Source organism: Mandrillus leucophaeus, unplaced genomic scaffold (assembly GCF_000951045.1).
Source record: "Mandrillus leucophaeus isolate KB7577 unplaced genomic scaffold, Mleu.le_1.0 Scaffold223, whole genome shotgun sequence".
Classification (NCBI taxonomy): Eukaryota; Metazoa; Chordata; class Mammalia; order Primates; family Cercopithecidae; genus Mandrillus; species Mandrillus leucophaeus.
The window spans coordinates 1,557,780-1,581,475 of NW_012102288.1; the positions used below are offsets into that span (position 1 = coordinate 1,557,780).

Sequence of the window (23,696 nt, forward strand, 5' to 3'; positions counted from 1 at the left end):
TTTTGGCCTTGAGCAAATGAAAGAGTGCAATTCTACCAATGGAGATGAGAAGGCAACATATGGAATCATTTTGTCAGAGAAAATCTAGATTTTATTTGTATGCATATTGAGGATAAGACATTTGTTAGAAGTCTAAATGGAAATGAAGAGTAGGTATTTGAAAGTCTGCAGTTTGAGAGAGAATCGTGGACTAGAAATAGAGTTGTCAGCATATATGTAGTTAGTTTTTATAACATAAAACAGAGTGAGATCACCAAAGGAATGAATATACAGAGAAATGAGAAGTTTGAGGACTCATGACTAGAGCATTCCAACATTAACAGTTTGTGAAGAAGAAGATGAACCAGCAAAGGAGACTAAGAAATAATAATAAAAAGGGAGATAGAGGAAAAACAGATAGAGTAAGGCATTCTAAAATACTCTAGAGGGAAAATGTATCAAAGAGGAGGGTGTGAGCAACTGTCTCAAATTTTGTTGCTGTCATCTCAACTCAGGACTGGGTTTATTGCAATGCAGAGGACTTCAGGAACCTTGGAAAAAGTGGTTTTGGTGACATAAAAAAGGAGATTTAAGAGGAAACTGGAGAAAATGAATTGAAAGTAGAATATATAAACTTTTTTTTAACTTTTTAAAATTCATCCCTATCACACCTTCTCCCCTCAATCTTAGTTAATGATCTTACATTTTACTTCATTGAAAGGTGTTAGTTATGAAATAACTAAAGATATTGGTTATAAAATTATTTCTCTTCCACCAAACTACAAACATTCTTGCATCTGTAGCTGTCATGTCCTTTATTTTCCATCCTGTTACAATGAAGTACATTTCCAGCTTATTATCAAATGGTCTTAGCACATTTGGGCCACTATCACAAATATCATTGACTGAGAGGCTTATAAACAACAGAAGTTTATTTTCCACAGTTCTGGAGACTAAGAGGTCTAAAATCCAGGCACTAGCAGATTTGGTGTCTGGTGAGGGCCCACTTCTGGTTCATAGATGAGGCCGTCTTGTATGTCTTTACATGGTGGAAAGGGTAAGAGGTTTCTCTCAGGACTGTTTTGTAAGGGAACTTACCCCATTCATAAGGTCCCCAGCCTCATGACCCAATCATTTCCTAATGGCCCCATCTGATAATACCTTCATATATTTCAACATATGAATTCTCAGTAGGTGGGTGGGGCACAAATATTCAGACCTTTATTTCCCCTTCTTCTCTAGAATCAGTACTTCTTTCTCTGCTGAGACCAATGCCACCATATGCAAATTTGATCTGTCATTTTCAACTTCACAAAACAAAAAATTCTTTCTTGACCTTACTACCAACCTAATTTCCTTTTCCTTTTAACAGCCAAACATTTCAAAATAGTTGTTTTGTTTTGTTTTTACATATTCTTTCCCTGCTTTCTCATGCCACAACACATTTAAACATCAGAGATAAGATCAATGGGGTGAAGTAAGGGACTACTAAAATCTGAGGGTAGTAAAAAGAGGTAACAATGAAGACAATATCAAAATGGTCCTTCAGCCTTCGGGGAGAAAATAGTTAACTATAGGTTTCAACAACTGGCCAGCTTCTGATGAATCTTTCCCTTGATCCCTTGCTTAGCAATGATGACTGGGACAGCTATTGGAAGAGAAGAATATACCATAAGCAGAGGTGCAGGGAGGCAGAAAGGAGGGTCAGGGTCACCAGGGTGGAGAGGAAGTGGCAAGTGGGAACTGGCTGATACTATGGCACTTCTCCCTTCTGAAGCACATGCTCCTCCTGCTCTTAAAGAATAAATAAATAAACCTCACCAGAATTGGCAAGTGCTAGGACTTGGGTTTCAGGACCTGCCACCCCAGGAACCAGGCATATATACACCCAACTTAGTTGACATGCTCAGGGAAATTTGAGTTTCCATGGAAACATAATAAGACATCTGAAAAACTTAAATACTATAAAAGAAAACAATGGTTCCTCTATTCCACTCCTAAGTATTTACCCAAGATAAGTGAAATCATATATCCATACAAAGTCTTGTTTACAAACGTTCTTGGAAGCTTTATTAGTAATAGCTCCAAATTAGAAATAACCCAACCATCTATTAACTGGTGAATAGATAAACAAAGGATGGAACATCCACACAGTGGACTACTAATCAGCAATTAAAAAAAAAAAAAAAAGAGCTACTGATCCATGCAATGATATGTGGATGAATTTCAAATGCCTTCTACTAAGTACAGGCTAAAGTGACTACAGACTATATAATTACATTTATATGATATTCTTGAAAAGGCAAAAGCATAGGAACACATGAAAAGATAAGTGGTTTCCCAGGACTTGGGTTAGAGGGAAGTATATACTAAAAAGGAGCACAGGGAACTTTTTCAGTTGATGGAAATGTTTTGTTTGGAATGAGGTAGTAATTATATGATTGGATTCTTTTGTCAAAACTCAGAACTGTAAACTAAAAGGATGGAGTTTACAGTGATTACATTATGCCTCAATAAATCTTATTTAGAAGAAAAAATTACGTCAGCTTCAACAACGAATGTAAGACAGGAATTGAAGGAAAGAATAGATACTGAACAAAATCTTGAACTGGAATATTAGATCAAGGATTCCTCTTGAAGGAATTAGAAAATAATAAATAGAAAAATATGAAGAGTAAGAGACATGAAATACAGAATCAAAAGTGACAAAATCAGTATTATAAGAGTCCCATGTGGGAATAAATATTTGCAAAAATAATGATTAAAAATTACCGAGAATGTAAGGGAAAGAAAAGATCGAAGACTTCATATGAAAGGTCATAAAGGGTAACAATCAAAATATACAAGAAAAAAATGCATGCCTAGATACATCATAAAAAATATCTGTAAGATCATACATAAAGATAAACTTTTATACAGAAAAGCTTGTACAGTAATTCTGTAAATGATCACTCTATAGCCAAGGAACGAGTATCATGCTGACAAAATAATTCATAAGTATGTTGTTGAAGAAAAAGAAACCTAGGGGGAAAATGTTGAAGAAAGAGGACCTACAATTTTATTTGCAGCAAAACTATAATTTAAATGAAAAGGCAAAATAAAGATGTTATCATGGACAGAGCTCACAAAATCTACACAAAAAGATCTTGCTTTATACAACTGAAGCAAGATTCCAACAAGAAAAACAATAAACCCAGGAAAAAGCTTTGAATGTGTGCAAAATAAGGATCTAAATCAGAAATAAGTATCTAAACAAAGGAAAGATCAAGAAGTGTTCAGACATAAAGTTCAAAACAATACTAATAAATTGTATGTGTATGTGCTTGTGTTTTTACATACAGGTTGATTAAAAACAAGTAGGAAGTGAAAAATGCTATAGTGCTTACAAAATGTTGGGGAAAGACACTTATACATTTTAAAATTGATACAAAATTAAGCATAATAATTGTCTTTAAGAATGTACATGTAACTACCAGAAGTAACAAGATATAAAGTAAAATTTTCGAGATGTTTAAACTAGTAAATATCAAAATTGCCTAAGGAAAGCAGAAAAAAAAAAACAAGAGAAATAAAAACATTTTAAATAGAAAACACGAAATAAGATAGCAAAAATTCACCCTAACATAACAAGAATTGCAATAATTATAAGTGGCTTAAGGTCCCTGGTAAATAGAATCTGATTGACTGTAAAAATTATATCCAGAAATATGCTGTTCTGAAGAAAATTAGACAAAAGGGTATGAAAAAAAGTAAAGTAACAGTAAATGATACATCTAGGAAAACAACAATTAGAAATTATAAATAAAAAGTCACTATATTAATACTCAAGAGGAAAACCTTAAGTTAAAAAATGATTATATATGCCGATAAAGCTTCTAAAAACTCAAAAACGAGAATGAATGCCAACACACAAGCACCAGCAATATGGTTTCAAAATATACAAGTGAAATCTAATAAACACTCCTTTAGACTTATCTTTCTCTGACCCTTGGCCGCAATCAACATCATTATACTCGAAACACTCTCTTCTATAGCTTCCATGATATCACACTGCTCTGACTTTCCTCTTACCATAAAAGCCTTCTCGTTATTATTTACTGGCTCTCCATCTCCTTTTTCAGACCTGTGATGTTATGTTCCTTGGAGCTCTGTACAGGACACTTACAATGTCTATGTGCAAATGACCCTCAGCTTCAAACACACAGGTTTAAGCTTTCTTGATAAGCACTTCAAACTCATCCTTGTCTAAAACTGACATAACCCTCTTCCTGCCACTATACAGCTCTTCCTTCGTTGTTGTCTGTCCTCAAAGCAGAGACCTGTAGTTCATTCATGATTCTTCTCTCTCCTTCACTACCTGCACCCAAACTCTCGGCGAGCCTCAAATGGTCATGCTTCTCTCTAGCTCTTCTGAACCCACCCTATTCAGACCACACCACCACTGACTGTTTCCCTGACTGCAGGAGCCTCCTCACAGCAGCCATATTGATCATCTTCTATAGTTTCATGTTATTCCCACCATGGTTTTATGTCTCCCCATTTTCTTTGGAATAAAAGCTTCATGCCATGGCAAATAAGTGTTTAAATTACTGTGCTTAACCCAGTTTCTCAACATCAGTTGCACTGTTCATCCCTAGCTCACTGTACAGCAAGCACATTGGCTGTCTTCTTTATCTTCATACACACTAAGCTCTTTCATGCTTCAGGAAATTTACACATGTCTGTTTCTGTACCTGAAAGCTATTATTCCTGATCAAAATTTCTGTTGCTGGCTCTTTTCCACCTTTGGGTCTCAGCTTGAATTCTACTCCTTGATCACTACATTCAAAGCATGTGCCTTAGGTTACCCAGCCTTGCTTACGTTCCTAGTGCCTTGCAGCACCAGACTTATGGTAGGTGCTTAATAAATACCTGTTGAAGGAAAAATTGCCTTGAATGAAGTGGCCTAAAATACCGGGTTTTTTTTTTAACACCATAAGCATTAAATATTTGTTAAAGAAACCAGTAATGTAGATTATTATTTATATATAACTTCTTAAATCCCATTCTCATCATATTTAATATACTACAGGTCTTTTACATGTTCAACAAATGAAATAAGAAAAAATATATATTTTAAAATTGATATGATATCTTTGACAAATCAAAGTTTTAGATTAAAAGGCTTAAAGGATATACAACAAAATAGACTTCAAATACAGAAATTATAATTATCCATTTGTGGGTCCTCTGCTAAAATATAATTAATATGATAATAATTGATTACTGGGTTTTATATGTCATTACTAATGGATATTTATTGATAATATTCCAATTGAAAATTAGGATTACTCTTCTAGTTATCTATAGTTCTGTACATTTGAAAATTACTTTAGATGCACAGTGTCCCATGTTTTAAGAAAGGACAGGAAAAAAGTATACTAATTCCAAGGAAATAAATAAATAAGGCTGACCAAAAAAAAGAAAAACAGTAACTAATAACTAAAAATTTTCAGTAAAGGAAAAATCATAGGCATTTTGAAATTTAGATGAGTAGAGCTTAAGTGTTTGAAAAAAATAATTTGGAGAAATGTAGTATTTTATAATAACAAATGAAAATAACTATTTTATAAGAAGGAAATATGTACACAATTACAACAATTAATAGTTTAGTAGTACTCTAACAATCTAAAATATCCAGTTTTGTTTCCCTTTGAGTCAAAGAATAACGAAATAAATTCAATCAGCAAAAAGAAAAAAATTCTAGAAATATTACTTCTGTTAAACCTTTTAGACTAATTTTACTTTAGTCTACTTCATTTTTTACTTCTCTATTTTTAAGTGACTATAAATTCCATAAATATTGAATCTATAATTTGAGTGAGAATGAGCCACAAATTATACATTCTAAATGTCAACATAAAAAAAATAGTCTAATATGTTGGCTTTCAAATTGTTTTGAACTTGACCCACAGAAATAGACTCTACTTTGCAATCCTGTATAGACTTACCTTGCATTATATGTGTACATGTAATCAAATGTCAACAAAACCTATACATTACTTGAAACCAAGTCTAATATTTGCTATCTTTAAAATTCTGCAAAAAAGACTGATTGCTATTCACTAAATTTATTTCTCAATTCACTATTGGACCTTGACTTGCAGTTTGGAAATCATTGATCTAATAAATCTTATGGTTCCATAAATTATATTAAATACATACATACTTTGACTGTGTCAGAACCCAACAATGTCTTTGGGGACCTTGAAGGAGAATCAGAAGAATGCTGGAAAAAAAGAAAGGAAGGAAGGAAGAAGAGAAAAGGAAAGAAAAGAACAAGCCTGTGAGGCATCATACTAAAGTAGAGGAAAATGAAGAGAAGCAAAGCAAATGTTTGAATTGCATATTCTAGTCTAAGGCATTACCATAGACAAGGAATCCTGTAAGACCTTATCAATGGTAGCACAGAGCTCTTCAGTTTGCTGCCTGAGCTGTGCAGGGAAATACAGCTGGAAGAATTGAAACCAGGTACTGGGTTAGCAATAAGTTTTGGGATTGCATACCAAAAGCAGGGGTAATCTGAAGTTATTACCTCCACTGGTGGTTCTAATGTGTTGTCCTTGGAGACACTTTCAGTCTTGGCTGGTTCATCTAGTGCCTAGTGATAAATGAAATAGTTCTTATATGAGGGTTCTAGTCATACAACTGGAGTAGAAAAGTCTCTTCAAAGAAAGCCTTGTATGTATTAATATTCCAAGAAAAAATATTTGAAGTATTTGATGAACTATTCTTTAACATAAAGACATTTTTCTTTTAGGTCTTAAGTTTAAATCTTTAATCCATCTTGATTGGATTTTTGTATAAGGTATAAGGAAGGGGTCCAGTTTCAGTTTTCTGCATATGGCTAGCCAGTTTTCCCAACTTCATTTATTAAATAGGGAATCCTTTCCCCATTGCTTGTTTTTGTCAGGTTTGTCAAAGATCAGATGGTTGCAGATGTGTGGCATTATTTCTAAGGCCACTGTTCTGTTCCATTGCTCTATATATCTCTTTTGGTACCAGTACCATGCTGTTTTGATTACTGTAGCCTTGTAGTGTAGTTTGAAGTCAGGTAGCATGATGCCTCCAGCTTTGTTCTTTTTGCTTATACAGCCAATTTGGCTTCAAACTCCCTGTCTCCCTAATGATGGGAACCAGGCAAAATCTCTATTTTCATTGTTTTCTCCTCTGCTGGGTCTAATGGGCACATTCAATAGTCATCCAGAGATTTGGGCAGAGTTTATCTACAACATTTAGGGCTCCATTTGGCACTCTCTTTTCCAGATTCTCCCCTCATTTTCTAGTTTCTGTATGACCTTACACTGTTCTCTGTTTCCTCATCTAATAAGTCTGCTGGGTTGCTGCTGAATTTTCACTACTTCATTGTGACCAGACGAGGGACTACCCATAAGGTGAAAAACTATAAAATCTAGAAACCAACCTAGTGCCATATTTTTCTTGCAAGCGTTGACTCTACTGCAGTTTCTACCTGCCTTGGTCATGCTTCAGTACCTTCAGATAGTTTTTTATATTCTTATCCAGAGTTTATCATTGTTATCTATAAAACAGTTGGTCCAATACAAGCTACTTCTCTATTTGCAGAAGCAGAATAAGGCAAGCTAATTTAAAATTAATTCAAATTTCGATTTTCAGCACATATTTTATCACAGAGATTGTACAAATTAAATCTCAAACCTGTCTCAGGGTAGGCTCGTGACTAAAGGTCATTTTTTCCTACCCTAAGCCTAGATTGCTATAAGAAAATGTTATGACCATTCACAGTGGCTCACACCTGTAATCTTAGCAATTTGGGAGGCTGAGGCAGAAGGATCACTTGAACCCAGGAGTTCAAGAACAGCCTGGGCAACACAGTGAGATCTCATCTCTATAAAAAATTTTAAAAATTAGCGGAATGTGGTGAGATACACCTGTAGTTTCAGAAACTTGAGAGACTGAGGCAGGAAGATGGTTGAGCCCAGGAGTTCGAGGCTACAGTGAGCCCTGATCACACCACTGCACTCCAGACTGGGCAACAGAGTAAGACACTGTCTCTAAAAAAATAAAAATAAAAAAGCAGGATTGTCATTTCCCTTTGAAAAAAAAAAGTTATCATTCTTCTTGCAACTGAGAGTGTAACAATTCAAAAATCCTGACCTCTTAATGGGGATGCAATTCCCATTCTCTATTTTACCAGAGCATCAGCACCATGACAAACGTTCTGAATTTCAGCCTGCTTTTAGTATTTGACTCTTGGGGATTTCCCCTGCCTTTTGGGTTCTTTTTGTTTTTGTTTTTGTTTTTTTTTTGTTTTGTTTCTTTTAGTGAACTCAGCATTACACTGGGCTGAACACACATAAAATTGTCAGTATTTAACTGAAAAACACTTGCCAAGATGTCAATTTCATGTGGTTTGATTTGTTTTTTAATGCATTTTTTAAATTGATCCTCGATTATAGGTATTTTACAACAGGAAATTTTTCAAGCAATCTAGTTTCAGTGTACTTTCAAAGTTTGAAAATCTACAGCCAGAAAGGTTACAGAAAAAATATATGCCATGGGTTCTGAAGACAGTTATAAAAGAGGTTACCAAAAATGCAATAAGCAATTGTAGGCACAATGCAGTTATTTTCAAGAGAAATATCGTCACCTGAATATATATGTTCCGGTAGATTTGTAAACAGACAAATGAAAGACTCAGTTCTCTATTGTCGTGTATTATATAACTTTTTAGAATTACAGATTCCCCTCTCCTCTTATTTAGATTTATCTCCTATTTCTCATTTCTTTATTCCCATTCTGAGGTAGATATATCCTGATAGAAGGTGTTACGCCAATTGTGAAACCATGGAATCCATTGCTCATCAAAATCTCTTTTCCTCCTTCTAACAACCAGGGATCTCCATCCAGAACTATTAGCCTTGACCAAGAGGTACCAGGTCCAGATGCTAGAACTGCCATTTTGGCATGGGACATACCCCCTAAGAGTTGGGAATTACCAGGTCCAGATGCTAGAACTGCCATTTTGGCATGGGATATACCCCTAAGAATTCAGAAAAGTGACTTTAAAAGATAAAATTTTACTATCCCATGTTTTAATAGCTCATACAGGTAAATATTGTCTGGAAATTTTTGTTTTCAAAATCCACTTTTCTGTATTAAGTAACAAAATTTGGAAGGTTTGTTATGATAACCTAATAAAAACATTCAAGATTGCTTCTTTCTTACCATAACAAAAATCTATTTTGTGCTTTCTTTCTTCATTCTTTAAAATTATGATTAATCATGAGAAATGATTGGCAGGGAACTGAAAATTTCACAAAAATAACTCTTCACTGGTGTTCAGATGGTTTAATATTTTCCTGGCATGCTGTTTCAATCACCTCCTGTTCACCTTGTTAATGGGGGGGAGGTTCCTTTCCTTGTGTTACAGGGATAGGTGGTTACATAACCCTTGACACTATACAGATAAAATCCACGACAGTTTATTAGTCACATATACTCACAGTCCAGGGAAGGTGGACACCACAAAACATGCAGGGCCACATGGACGTCGCAATAAGGAACAACCAGGGGTTGTGGGTATCCAGAGAGTAATGTGCCCCGGTTCCACCAAAGGATATGATTGGCTTGTTTGAACTGGAACCTATTACTAAGGTAAACTCAGGAATTGCACCTGGTGAGTTGGATAAGGAGGGTTATTTGGCTAGAGAACCATATCTGCAGGAGCAGAGTGAAGAGGGGAACTTGCAATTAGGCCATTTGAGGCTCTCTCAATGCTAGCAGATGTCAAGGTAGCACACAATATTGGGCCTTAATTTTAGGTCTCACACCACATGTGACCTCTACTATAGTGAAAATTATGGAGACAAAAAATGTCAGAAATTAAAGATCAGGACTAAGAGCCAGCTCCTCAGGAGGGGATTTTGTTCTGTCTCTTGCTCACCATTCCAACAATGCCTTTCATATGCTCCTCACTCGAAGGCTGCTCTTTAACCACAAAGAACCACTTGAGTTCTTTGAACTTGCAGTGATCTTTTGAACTGCATGCAATTAACTCTTCCTAGATCCACTCTCAGTTCACTTAGAGAATTCCTATTTATCCCGAAGATCCAAATCAAACTCCTTTATAACATCTTTCTTGGCCTAACACTAGGCAAAGTCAGCCATTCTCTGTTTGGGGCACCATATCACTTTGCACATATCTTAAGTATATTGTATCATAATTACTTTTTTTTTTTTTTTTTTTTTTTTGAGACGGAGTCTCGCTCTGTCGCCCAGGCTGGAGTGCAGTGGCCGTCATAATTACTTTTTAAATTATATCTCTACCCTACTGGGCTATTTGTCCTAGTAGGCTACAGAAAATATGATATTTATCTTCGTAGGCCCAGGATAGAGGATATGATAGGTGCTCAGTAAAGGTTTTTATGATGAATCACTGGGTAAACCAATGAATAAATGAAGTTAAGTTAAATTAATAAATGAATCATAGAAATAATATGATTTAAATACTCCCTGGTAAAATGCTCTAGAGAAGTGATTTAAACTCTTTGAGTAACTTAATTAACAAATAAACTATATCTTTCTCTATATTACAGTTAAATTTGTTTACCATCAAAGATTTGAGCATATAATCAATGCTAGTGCAATGAGATTATTTCCTTTTTCAACCCAAACCAAGTAAGATCAACATTTTAATTAGTCTGTGGAAACTTACTGCTGGTAAACATAACTTTTATTAGGTTACTTGTGATATTGAAATTCACTCAGAGAATGACAGAACTATCTACTCAGGTCCGTTGGAAAACTATAGAAAATAACTTGTGCTAGGTCAGTAATGCTAAAATTTTGAAATGGCACAAAATACTCAGACTGTGTTTTAAAAATTGGATGGGGGGCTTATTTTGAACTTAAGTAGTCTTGAAATTTACTAGAATTGATTTTTTTAATTGACTGTGTGTTACTTGTCAGATGTATCATTGTGATATACACTCCTTCTAGCTTCTTCTCCTATTGTCCAAAAATTTCTTTTAAAAACATATTTTAAATCTCCATTAGTAAGAATTCTGACCAGAGATTGCTTTTTGGCAAGCTAGCCAGCAGGAAGATATTGTTTCTCTAGATTTATTCATTTTGGGTAAAAGTCTCTTAAAATATTATCTAATAAATTATTGCTATTAAAAATGTACATTTTCTACCAAGTTGGACTACAGAAATTGAGGCATAAATGGAATATTCTTTGAGCTCATTCATCTTAAAGAATTCTTAACAAATACAAATAATCAGAAATACTCTCATTAGAAGTGTTGGTAGTTTGTTCAGAAGTGCCAACTTTGGGGTCTAGCTTTTGAAAAGACACCAAATAAATCTGATAGCAGAAAATAGTTTCTGAACTTAACACTACATTAAAATTCAGAGCCAAGAAATGTGAAAAAGCACTGTAAATCAAAGTCCTTGTGTAAAAGTATGCCAATAAACTGTAATAGGTATTCCCAATTATGAGTGCCTCTGATGAAACTGCAAACATTTTTTACTCAAATATATTGAGTTAGTCTAATTTGCTCCCTTAAAATATAGGATGAAGTTCTAAAAATCGGGAGTTGGAAAGTAAATTGCCTCCAAAGGAAGAATGATCTAACAGAATCTGTAAACTTTTTGTTATACCTAGACTATCTATTTGATTGAATTTCAAAGTTTTCATTCCTGAGTTATTAGATTTTAGTAATGATCAAATCAACCCCCCAAAATTATGTTTACCCTGAATTCTCCTATACTTCATTAATATGACCCGCTATTTGGTAGAATAAATCCCCCCAATGACTACAAAATACTCACCGGACTAATACAAAACCATTTGTAGGATAGTAGATATTGTTAGAAAAATGAATCTCACTTTGATTGTCTAGTTGGGGATTCAGGTCTGAATAACGTTCACCTCTGAAGGAAAGGAAAAAAGGACACTGCAAACCGAAGGAGCTTGCAGATATATACAGTAGGGTTACTTTAAAGATCTAGGAATATTTACCAGTAAAATATTTTTACATGATTGGTTTAAAAATATCAAGAACTGAAGATACTTGGTGATTTTACTCCCAAGAGCTTTGGAAAGTTAAATGTTTGTTCCTCCTACAGAGCAGGGAGTTTTTGCAAACCATTCCAACCGGTTTCAAACACATTCCAGCAAAGCTCAATGGTAGAAGAATCTACACTTTTTTTGCACTTAATTAAGGATGGCAGAAGGGTGTTCTTTATTTCCAGAAGCACCTCCTTCACTGTAATTTGCCTCATCTCTTTCAGTAGCTCAACGAATTGAGCTGGTTTGTAATCCATCACTCTCTCAAGTCATCTCAGAGCGACATTATTTCCCATTTTCTTTTAATTTTTCCACATAAAAACAAAATACTCTTGTTGCTCTCATTTAATGAAGATATAAATATATCTTACCAAGTAATGAAAACAAGTATTGTAGGCAGGGATCCCATATCAACATCCCTCTCAATAATTCACTGTAGTTAGCTGATGTCACTGTAAGGTAGGGAACAGGGAAGGCTGAGAGCCAATCAGAGCTCCTCTGAGGTCCAATTTAGCAATTTAGTAACCTTGATGCTTTAGGGAATTTACTTGGCTTCTTTGAGCATTAAATTCTTCACAGAGTTGTGAAGATGAAAGCACACTTAGCTCAATATCTGAAACACTAGAGTATTCAATATGGTAGTCATTGTGATTGTATTGTCTAATCTTCAAAAGGTGCCAGCTTACTTCCCTTCTAGCAGAAGGCCATTCTATAAGCTTTTCCATGGAAGTAGAATTGATGAGGCTTATTCTGTCCTAAAGAAAGACCTTTTGCTATTGTTGTTTTGATTGGCATACAGTAGTCTACTTTATTTTCATATGCTTAAGAACCTGTGGAATACAATTGGAAATTTTACAGACCTATATGGCCCCAAACTAAACTCATTTATTCAATGAACGTTTAGTAAAGAATATATCATCTCCTCAAAAAGTTCAAGATAAAGAAAGCAAGCAGTAAATATGCATAATTAAATACAATTTGATAATTTTTTTTAAAATTATGCACACAGTAGACAACTACCCGAGAACCATCTACCATAGATTTGAGTCCTGGACTCTTCTCCATTATTAAAGAAATTGGGAACACATTTGCCTCTTGTACTAAAATCTATATTAAGCAATGTTTCTTTAATATAGGTCATGTGCTAAATTAGCAATAAGGTTTTGTTAAATTTTTAAGACATAAAGAAATCTTCTTTTTTGAGACTGAGTCTCACTGTGTCACCCAGGCTGGAGTGCAGTGGTGCAATCCCGGCTCACTGCAACCTCCACCTCCCAAGTTCGAGTGACTCTCCTTCCTCGGCCCCCAGAGTAGCTGAGATTACAGGCATCTGCCACCATACTCGGTTAAATTTTTCTTTTGTATTATCAGTAGAGACAGGGTTTCACCATGTTGGTCAGGCTGATCTCAAATTTCTGACCTCAGGTGATCCACCCACCTCGGTCTCCCAAAGTGCTGGGATTACAGGTATGAGCCATCACACCCTGCCAAGATATAAAGAGATTTAAAAATATTCTCACCTAAGGACATATGTTTAATAAGATTGGAGTTTAGCAACTCATGCTTTAAAAAATTAAATAGGCAACTTAGCTGGGTGTGATGGTGTGTACCTGTAGTTCTAGCTACTCAAGAGGCTGAGACAAGACGATTGCTTGAGACTAGGAGCTCAAATCTAGTCTGGGCAACATAGCAAGACCCCATTTCAAAAAATGAAACAAAAAATCAAAGAGGCAACTTAGAATAAATAGACTTGATAGCTGACAGGATATATCACAATTTTGCCTTTCTCTTTTTATGCCATCGTTTTTATTAGTTGTCAAAATAACTAATTTTACATTCCTTGCACCAAAGGAAAGATGTTTATCCTATAACTTTCCATTTAAAGAATTAAACCTGTAATTATTTTTTGCTATATATAAAACTGAGCTGCTCCAGAATTCTTCTGTCAAGTACACACTTCTTATGAATCAAATGTATCATGAAAATGGCAGACAGTAATGCCATTTACTAGGAACATTGTACCTAGCCCCAGCCCTAATTTTATGTTCAGAAATACTTATGAGGAAGGAAACAGAGAATTTAAATTACTTTCAAGGAAAAAATTTATATTTTCATGGAAAAATATTAATCATTGGTAAGACAATAAAGGTGCATATTCTTTGATTTTATGGAAATACTTCTTCATTCATTCTCTCCTCCTTTAACAATTACATGATAAAAATAATAATCTATTTATTTGGAATATTAATATGTGCCAAACAGTTTAATTTTAAGTTTTTACCTATTGCTGTCAGACTCAGATAAGAAGAAAAACTAGTCAGTGAAAGAGAGACTTTTAACATTCTCTGAAAAAGACAGCAATATACACATCAAGACTGATATGGTTTGGCTGTGTCCCCTCCCAAATCTCAACTTGAATTGTAGCTCCCAGAATTCCCATGTGTTGTGGGAGGGACCCAGAGGGAGGTAATTGAATCATGGGGGCCGATCTTTCCTTGCTGTTCTCATGATAATGAGTAAGTCTCACAGGATCTGATGAATTTATCAGGGGTTTCTGCTTTTGCTTATTCCTCATTTTCTCTTGCTGCCACCATGTAAGAAGTGCCTTTGATTCTGAGGCCTCCTCAGCCATGTGGAACTGTAAGTCCAATTAAACCTCTTATTTTTCCAGTCTCAGTTATGTCTTTATCAGCAGAATGAAAACAGACTAATACAAAGACTAAAAATAAGGTCCATATCAAAGTTGTTTTATCTACAGACCTTAGTATATTGTTGAACATAATGTAATAAAGCCTATGGACAGTCACAATGTAAAGTAATCTGATTACTTCATAATCACTTGTATTTCATCCTCATGTGATTCTTGGAGAAGATGATTATTGGCAGGAGATTAAGCCAAAGACCCTGATGAAGCCAACACAATAAAAATCATACCTTCCATTTATCTCTCCCTATAAATCCTTATTTAAGACTTAAGCTACAAATGCTTCCTTCTTAAAGGTTCACAGGGGAAAAATGATAGAATATGGAATAAGATATAAATTTAAATTTTGATGCGGACAATAAATTACAGAACAGAAGTACCAGAAACCTCATGTTCCCTGCCAACAAAGTGTACTCTTTTAAAAATGATGGGCTTCATCCAGGGTTGATTAAAACTGAAACCAATCCAGTAATTCAATGAGAGCTTAATGTCTCATTACAAGGGATTCTTGTATTTCAATTCGGAGAAAATCTTGTTTTTAAAAATAGCATTATTTTTAAAAAGTAAATCTCATTTCTCATTAATTATACTATATGCTGTAGAACAGAATGTGGCATAAGATACCCACCATGGGTATAATCCAATTGGAGAGATAATTGTTGAAATAGCTAAGACATGAATTATTTTTGTTAGCTCCAGCTTCAAGGCATTCCACAGCATGGACCCTAGCCAAGTATTATAATGAATCTACAACATTACCCTACCCCTGAATTGTGGTGTTCTGTGTTATATCAAAGTGATCTCAGAAAACCTTCTGTGATTTAAAATATTGCAAGATTTTTATTCTTCCATAAATAGAAGAGTTCCTCAAGATTATAGTCCTAATTTTCCCACTCAATTCAGAAATAAATCCCTTTGATTTCAACAGCATTAAGATAAAGTCTATTGTATATGCAGATGGGTGTAAAGGATTAAATTGCCAGATTTATTTTTTAAAACTGTAACACCGAAAGGAGCAATACAATATCATTCAAAAAATACCATTGAAAATGGAGGTAACTCATAAAATCTTTAGATAAGGCTTTGATATTTTAAAATTCTTACAAAGTAAAGTTTCTTATTGAGGAACACATAACATGGGAAAGCCTGTAGAAAATATGTGGAATAATTTAAAGGGCCTAAAGAAAAAAAAATTCACATCACATCTGAGACCTTTGAATAAGTTAAATGTTTATGGTCCAAAAACCATACTAGCCAAGAAACAATAACCTACATTAGTACTTATGCAATAATTCAGCCCCCTCTGGAATAACATTATTTTAAATTTAGATGTCATGTTTATATTTCGTACTAAAAATAGAAATAATTTTCCTACAGAACGTTTTATTTAAAATTAAAAACACAAAATCTTTTGCACATGAACTTGTATAATAGGTTAAATATACATCAATACCACCATACACATTTATGAAATGGGTTTCTAATAAAATTAGAAATTAAACTAATGACTCTTCATCTTTACTGACTAATGAATACATTGTAAACTCTATAATTTAGTTAATTGGAAGAGAATTCTGGAAACAATCCTAATGGACAGAGATTCTGGAAACAGTACTGACATCTAGTCTTATCTCACAGAAGACTTTCAGAAAGATTAACTTTCATTTTTCTAAATAGGAAATTTACATAGTAGCAGAACATAGTTCCAGGAGAATGTGCCTAGATGAGGTGAGACAAGTATGAGGGAAGGATGAGGATGAAAGCAGGCTCCTCAACTCCTCTTTGTCTCACTGCTGATGGAGAGTGATTCTCCCACATCTGTGAGAGCACACACTTGTGACAAGTTTCCAGAAATAGTCATCCAAAATAGGCAGAGTCTGTGGTGTGGGAACTCTGCCACCATCTCCCACCATTATGGCCCTAGAGTGTGGAATAAGGGGCAATGGAAAAGTGTCCCTTTCCACAACCTCCTGAAGTCTCCTGAAATCCGTGTTTTAGTCCCATCTCATCTTTTAACAGGCAATAAGGGGTAGAAATTCAGGAGAGATGCTAGGGAAAAAGCTGCAGATTTTCCTGCAGCCTAGTGAACCTACAGTTCAAAGCACTTACATATACAGAACATAGATTGGACACTACCTGTGTATAATTTGGAATTAATGTCTACCTACACACTACTTATCCCACTAACAATTCCTGCTTATTAGATAAGAGATCATACAAAGGTTTTACTCTTCAGATCATGCTAAAAGAATAAGAATGTAGATTTATAAACCAGTGATCAAAATGCCACCTGGTTGGCAAACAACGTTTTGATAAATGATAGTAACAGTCTTGAAACTCCATAATTACACAGAAAAAAATGGACTTAGTGCATTGAGAAATAAATTGACTAAATATATAATCATAAAAGTAATATATGAAATGGATAATTTCACAGACTTGGTAAGTCATTTCACTTTGATTCTGATATAACTCTATTTGGCTTTCATTTAAACATGCATAACATACTTATTAAACAGGAGGCTTTAATTTAATTCACCTACTTACGTAACAACCTATAATTTTATTATAAATGACCCTTAATAGCAAAGCAAAAATCTCTTGGAGCCATGTGAAAGCAGTTGGGTCACTGACCGTCATCCCAGTCTTCCCTTCTGTTGATGAAAGTGGGACCACTGGATGGCAAGAATGGATGTGTGAAGAGGTTTAGTCCACAATGGAATCTATGAGGCTGAGTTGAATACTCAGCTATAATATCTGAGTATCAGTATAGTACAATGGTGGAAGCCACTGTTCGTCACCAAGTATTTACCAGTCAACAACCAATGTGGCCAACTGTTCACAAATAATCCCATTTTACCCCAATTCTTTTGATCAATATGCATAGATATGAAAGTTCTTGATATGAAAGTTTTTGAATATAATAATTATTTAAAATTCCAAAGAAGAAGGATTTATCCAAATCTGAATCAAGTTTCCCAAAGCAGCTTGACAGTGGATTAAACATCTCTAGGCTCATATTCAGCCTCTAGTGATAAACCAATAATGTCTACTACAATTATATTCACCAAAATGTTTTCACCACATCATCCTAAACTGAGAACGGAATATTATTTTAGTAAAGGCAGAATTTTAAAACAGAAATCTTCCCAACAGAAATTTTAGAAAACATTTTAAAAATCACATTAGAAACGTAAAATTCACTGTTTTTGAGCCAACACTGACCTTCTGTTCCAAAAGCAATGTGTTTGTAGGGATTGCTGCAAAAGCCTTGTAGCTTGACTTGGTCTTGTATTGCTAGAATGGGCAACCAGAAAGCAAGAGTAGATATGAAAATGGGAAAGAACATGACATAATTTTCAGACAGTTCTACCAAGTTAAACGACACGTTATCAAATGAAGAAAATGGTTATTATGCTGAACAACTTGTTTCTGACAGAAACAATTAGCTTACCATGTTAATATTTTATTAGAATGAGAAGCAAAGAAGTGCCACAGTAAAATACCAGCCTAGAGATTACAGGCAATTATATGCCACTCCGTTTCAGAACTTAAAAACTTCCTTTACACAAAGTTATATATAAATTTTTCATTAGCAGCATTCCCTCATAGGAGTACTATTCTATACAAGAGGACAGGAGGTGGTTCTGCTTGATCCTCAAAGGAATGTTTCTTTTTAACAGTCTCACAATTAACAAATATTATGCCAGTAAGTGTAAATGAGCTCTTAATCATTTTCTTACATCATCCATAAAAACAAAGATCAAAATACATAAAAATTAGCAGCCATTTTTTTATGCAAGCAGCAAAGTAGTCAGTAATTTGAACATAAACAATATGAGCAATGTAACCCCATAAAGAAAAACAAAAAGTACACACGCTTGATCTTAAACTCATTTTTTAAACCTCATCATCCCCTGCACTTTCTAACAGTTATGTTAATGAAGCAAACGTTAAAACTTCCTAAGTGTTAAGTACAACTCAGAATAAAATAGTTCAGTGTTGTAGAATATTTGGGGGAGAGGGGCGAGCAAGAGGAAGCTGTAGAAATCAGGATAAATATGCATAATCAAAAACTCAGTTTTGATACTGCTCTGGGTCTCCAGCTGATTAACTGAGTTCAAGGCTCCTGTCCCTTCAGATGCCCTTGTCTCAGGCAGCTTCCCCAGTGGCCAGTACCAGTGAGGAAATCGGCACAGAGCTTCAGGCTCTCTTAGTGTCTTCAAAAGAAAACCAAAGTGTCTGCAGAAGACAGTGTCATCAAATAAAATTAAGCCTTGGGTTTTATAGATGTAATTGAAGGAAACTTCATTAAAGTGGGGTGGTGAAGGTAAGAGACTGGCACATTCATTTTCCTTAGGAAAAAGTTGAAGTTGTGAGGAATCAAAGTGCCAGATCTAGAAAAAGAAAGTCAGCATCCAGCTAACAGCAGGATGCATTCTCTTTTTTACTGTTTTCTTTCTTTTCTTGGTATACTGAGCTAGAGATAATGAAAAAGCCTGCATGCCAGCAAGTGGCATTATCACACTAGCCAGATAATCAGTCACCCACAAACACATGCTCACTTACACACTCTTATTCATACACATGAATATATACATATATATACGTACTCACACACAGACACACACACACACTCTTTCACAAACACACACCCAGCTAAAAGTGCACAAGACCTCAGAAGCTACACACTTTTTCCCAAAAAATGTACTCTGAATATTCACTTGTCTTCCACTTTCCCTCCACCATATAGCTCTTCTCCCATAGGAAGAAGGTATATGGCTTTCTGCAAGTCTCTCAACTCTTAAGGAACCTACTCTCCCACCTTCCACAAGAGAGGCAATTGCTGGAAGATGTCTCAGGTCACTTCAAGCCCTAAGTTGCTACATTGACCCTGCCCTGCTGTGGTCTCTAGACAAAAAGATATTTGAATAAGAATTGAAATTGAAATACTATCTTTCCATGGGCAATAGGAGCTGACATTTATTACTATGCTGACATTTATTATTATTACTCACTTAATTTTACAGAAGCCCTATAACTAGAGAGTTATTAAGAAAAGCAGAGGTCAAATGACTTGTCCAAGATCACGCAGTCCATAAAGAGCCTGCCTGTGTCCAATATACATGCTTTCTCTATAATATTTTCTTCCAAAGAATACATAAGCATACATGTAATGCAGAATAAAATATATCATCTCACTCTATGATGTCTTCATGAACAGTTAATTGTAATTATAGTTGCAAACATAACAGTATCTAGCAATTACTATGAGCCAGGTACCATTCTAAAAGCTTCATGTGAATTAACTCACTCAATTGTCACAACAAAGCTATTAGGTAGATACTATACTATCCCCATTTTATATATGGAAACTGAGGTACAGAAATGTTAAATAACTAATTGAAGGTTATTTCAATGTACAGCTAGGTTATACATGTACAGCTAGTACATGTAAGTCATGACTGGAATTTGGACACAGGCACTCTAGCCCAACAACTATGCACATATCTACAAATGCCCTTGCCTCTCATTTCAGGACGTGCAATCATTTACAGTGCTTGTTCTGCTATCCTCAACTTCCCTAAAGAATATAGCTGGGAAAGCCTGTACAGAGACATATCTTGTTATTGCACACAAAATGTCACAGAATCTTACAATAAGAAGTGATATTGAAGGTGATTTGGTTCAACCCCCTCATCTGACACATGAATCTCTGTTCTGTTTAGTAGCCAAATGAACACTTGCTTGCTTCCCAAGGCAGCACATTCAGGTCTAATTGTTAGAATTAGTACAAAATTCTCCCCTACATTGAGCCAAAATATGCTTCCTACTAATTTATCTCATTGGTCCTATTTCCCCCCTCTTGAAATCATGGCTCATGCCAAGACCTCTCTTCTACATAATTATATTTCTTCCTTCACCAACTCCCTGATACTCAAGTGAAGAATTCCACTACCCTCATTGCTCTCCTCTGATAATATTCCTTAAAATTATAAAAAGTGTTTAACTAGATGTGTTTTTAGCACATAGTAAAATATAATCATCACTTCCATGATATTGACAATAAACTCAATTAATGTAATGAAGATAATAATTGGGATCATCTCCTTAGTTTTTGTGGAGAGTTTTAAAATATGCAAGAAAGGAGGTTGGAGTTATTTCATATTGTTGGATCACACTGAGTAGGCTATCACCTAAATTCCTAATCCTTTCATCTTTTTTCAAAACATTTGCGTTAACTCCATCCTATATTTATGCTTATTTATACTTTTTTAGACCCAAAAATAGGGCTTTAGGCATTATCTTTACCAAGTTTTATCTGATTAGATTGGGTTTGTCATTGTAAGCAATGAAGATAAGAATTTTTGGATTATTTCATGAAACATTTTGTTAGGTGTGTCATTTTTATCTTCACTCAAATCATATACTAAGGACTAGGAGCTCCTGCCACTGGGTTCTCTCAACTTGGTGGACATTAACTGATCCTGTAAATCTGTTTATGAATGTTCAACTAACATATTTATTCAAGAAATTTTTTCTCTTTCTTTTTCTTTTTTTTGGGGGGGGTGGTGAGTGGGGAGACAGAGTCTTTCTCTGTTGCCTAGGCTGGAGAGCCATGGTGCGATCATGACTCACTACAGCCTCTACCTCCTGAGCTCAAGTAGTTCTTCCACCTCAGCCTCCAGAGTGTCTGGTAGGAAAGGCATGTGGCACCATACCCAGCTAATTTTTTTTTTTAATTTTTTTGTAGAGATGGTTTCTTACCATGGTGTCCAGCTTTGCCTTGAATTCTTAGGTTTAAGCCATCCTCCTGCCTCAGCCTCCCAAAGTGCTGGGATTACAGGCATGAGCCACCATGCCTGGCCAAGAAATATTTATTGAGTACCTACTACATGACATGCACTACTCCTCTAAGACATACGTACCCTTTCCTTTTCAGTCTAAAATTCCCATGTGTTGCCAAAAAAGACATGTTTTGAGTCCACTCTTTCCTCTGGGTTCTCTTAACAATATATACTCAATCTAAATATGATTTTTTTATTCTAATTTGGAACACATTTCCTCTTAAGCATTTCAAGGCTTCCAGGTGCTAAACCAAATTCATTCATTTTCCTTTTTGGCTTAAAATTATTAATCATTCTAATGTGGAATTACAGGGTTAGAGTAAACATTAGCTAATCATAGGAGGTAAAAATGACGGGCCTAAACCTAAATCTGGCAAACGATGCAATAATACCTATTGGTTCTCTCCAATTTCTAATCTATGCTTTCAGTTAACATTCAATAAATATTTCTTAAATATCTTCTGCATGGTGCAGGTCAACGTTTAGGTTTGGAAAACAAAATGGCATTTTATTACTTATGTTTACCAGAGCTAATCCTGTTTATAAGCAATGCTAGTTGCTAGCTGCAATATAAATGCTGGGTTAGAAGGTAAGGATAGCAAGAACACATTCTGCCCCTTCAGAAAATATTTTCCACCAAAGTCATATATCCTGTTGTATTCCACCACAGGCTCTAGTAATAAAGATCCATGAGGTCTCAAAGTGAACTGTTAGTTGCCTTGAAGATCAGGGGTTTGGACTCACAGTTACACTTTAAGTGCAGTAAATCAGGGGCCCCTAACCCCTAGATTCAATTGTCACAACAAAGTACCTGTTAGGAATTGGACCAAACAGCAAGAAGTGAACAGCAGGCAAGTGTGTATGGCCATCTAAGCTCTGCCTCCTACCAGATCAGCAGCAGCATTAGATTCTCATAGGAGTGCGAACCCTATTGTGAACTGCGCAGGCAAAGGATCTAGGTTTCATGTCCCTTATAAGAATCTAATGCCTGATGATCTGAGATGGAACAGTTTCATCCCAAAACCATCCCCAACCCCCTAATCCATGGAAAAACTGTCTTCCATGAAACTGGTCCCTGGTGCCAAAAAGGTTGGGGACCGGTGCAGTAAATGAAAGAAGCGTGGATTATATAAACAATAGGATGAGGAAACCATGGTGAAGAGCCTCACTACCATCATGTCCAACTTCTTCCAGAAGCATTCCTGGGCAGAGATGAGAGCATCACTCTACATGTACACTTTCTGCTCCTCAGTGATTATGTCTGTCTTACCTGAGTCAGAATCTCCTTGACATCAGTCCTGAGATGAAAGCTCAACCAATCCCTAATCCAATTCATAGGAGATTGCCCAGACACTTCCTTCTATCCGGATTACTGGCAGAGCACAATCTATAATGATCCTGATAATGGAAAAGCTAGAGGTAGAGGATATAACTGTCAAAAACTGCCTGGCAAAGCAGATAGGCAAGGTAGCAATTGAGAAAACTTCCCAGAACAAGTCCCTTCCCAGGACCAATCTGCATCCCTCATTTATTTTTTTGTTTCTCTAACACCTTAAATGCATAATTTGATTTCATTTTATTATAATATTTTGCCATCCCTATCTGCCTGCTAGAACTTTTAGGGGAGAGATTTTATATTATTTGTCCTTTTATTTTCAACACCTAATACAAACCTGGCAGAGAAGAGATGTTCAGCAAATATTTGTTGACTTGAAATATCTGATTGAAAATTACAATAAGATTCAAAAACATGAAAAAACACAAATCCTTAGCGCTTTGTCTATGGTTCAAGTCCTAGACAAGCCTTGCTAATTAAAGACCCTCTTCCACCACTCCAAGCATGCTCTGAGAACATTTCTAATACAGATTTTTGAAGTCATTTTTCTTCATGATGTGAACCTGTAACATTTGCTGCATTATCTTGATTTCTGTTTTTTCCTTTGACAGTCTCTTGAGTTAAACTGCACCCTCCCCTCAATTAAAATGCAAATGTCCATCAGTGACAGACTGGATTAAGAAAATGTGGCACATACACACCATGGAATACTATGCAGCCATAAAAAAGGATGAGTTT

The 23,696-nt window shown here is 35.3% G+C and overlaps 1 protein-coding gene across 2 annotated transcripts in view; it reads right to left on the bottom strand.

Annotated features, from left to right (window-relative positions):
* The window catches only part of MLIP (muscular LMNA-interacting protein), a 274,509-nt gene that overhangs the window by 101,960 nt on the left and 148,853 nt on the right, over positions 1-23,696 (bottom strand). For both annotated transcript variants that reach the window (XM_011981285.1, XM_011981286.1), the window contains exons 5-8: positions 18,000-18,071; positions 6,554-6,619; positions 6,387-6,470; positions 6,188-6,247 (exon numbers count right to left, since the gene is read on the bottom strand). In XM_011981285.1, the coding sequence (XP_011836675.1) occupies positions 6,188-6,247; positions 6,387-6,470; positions 6,554-6,619; positions 18,000-18,071 (282 nt within the window). The remainder of the gene's footprint in view (positions 1-6,187; positions 6,248-6,386; positions 6,471-6,553; positions 6,620-17,999; positions 18,072-23,696) is intronic.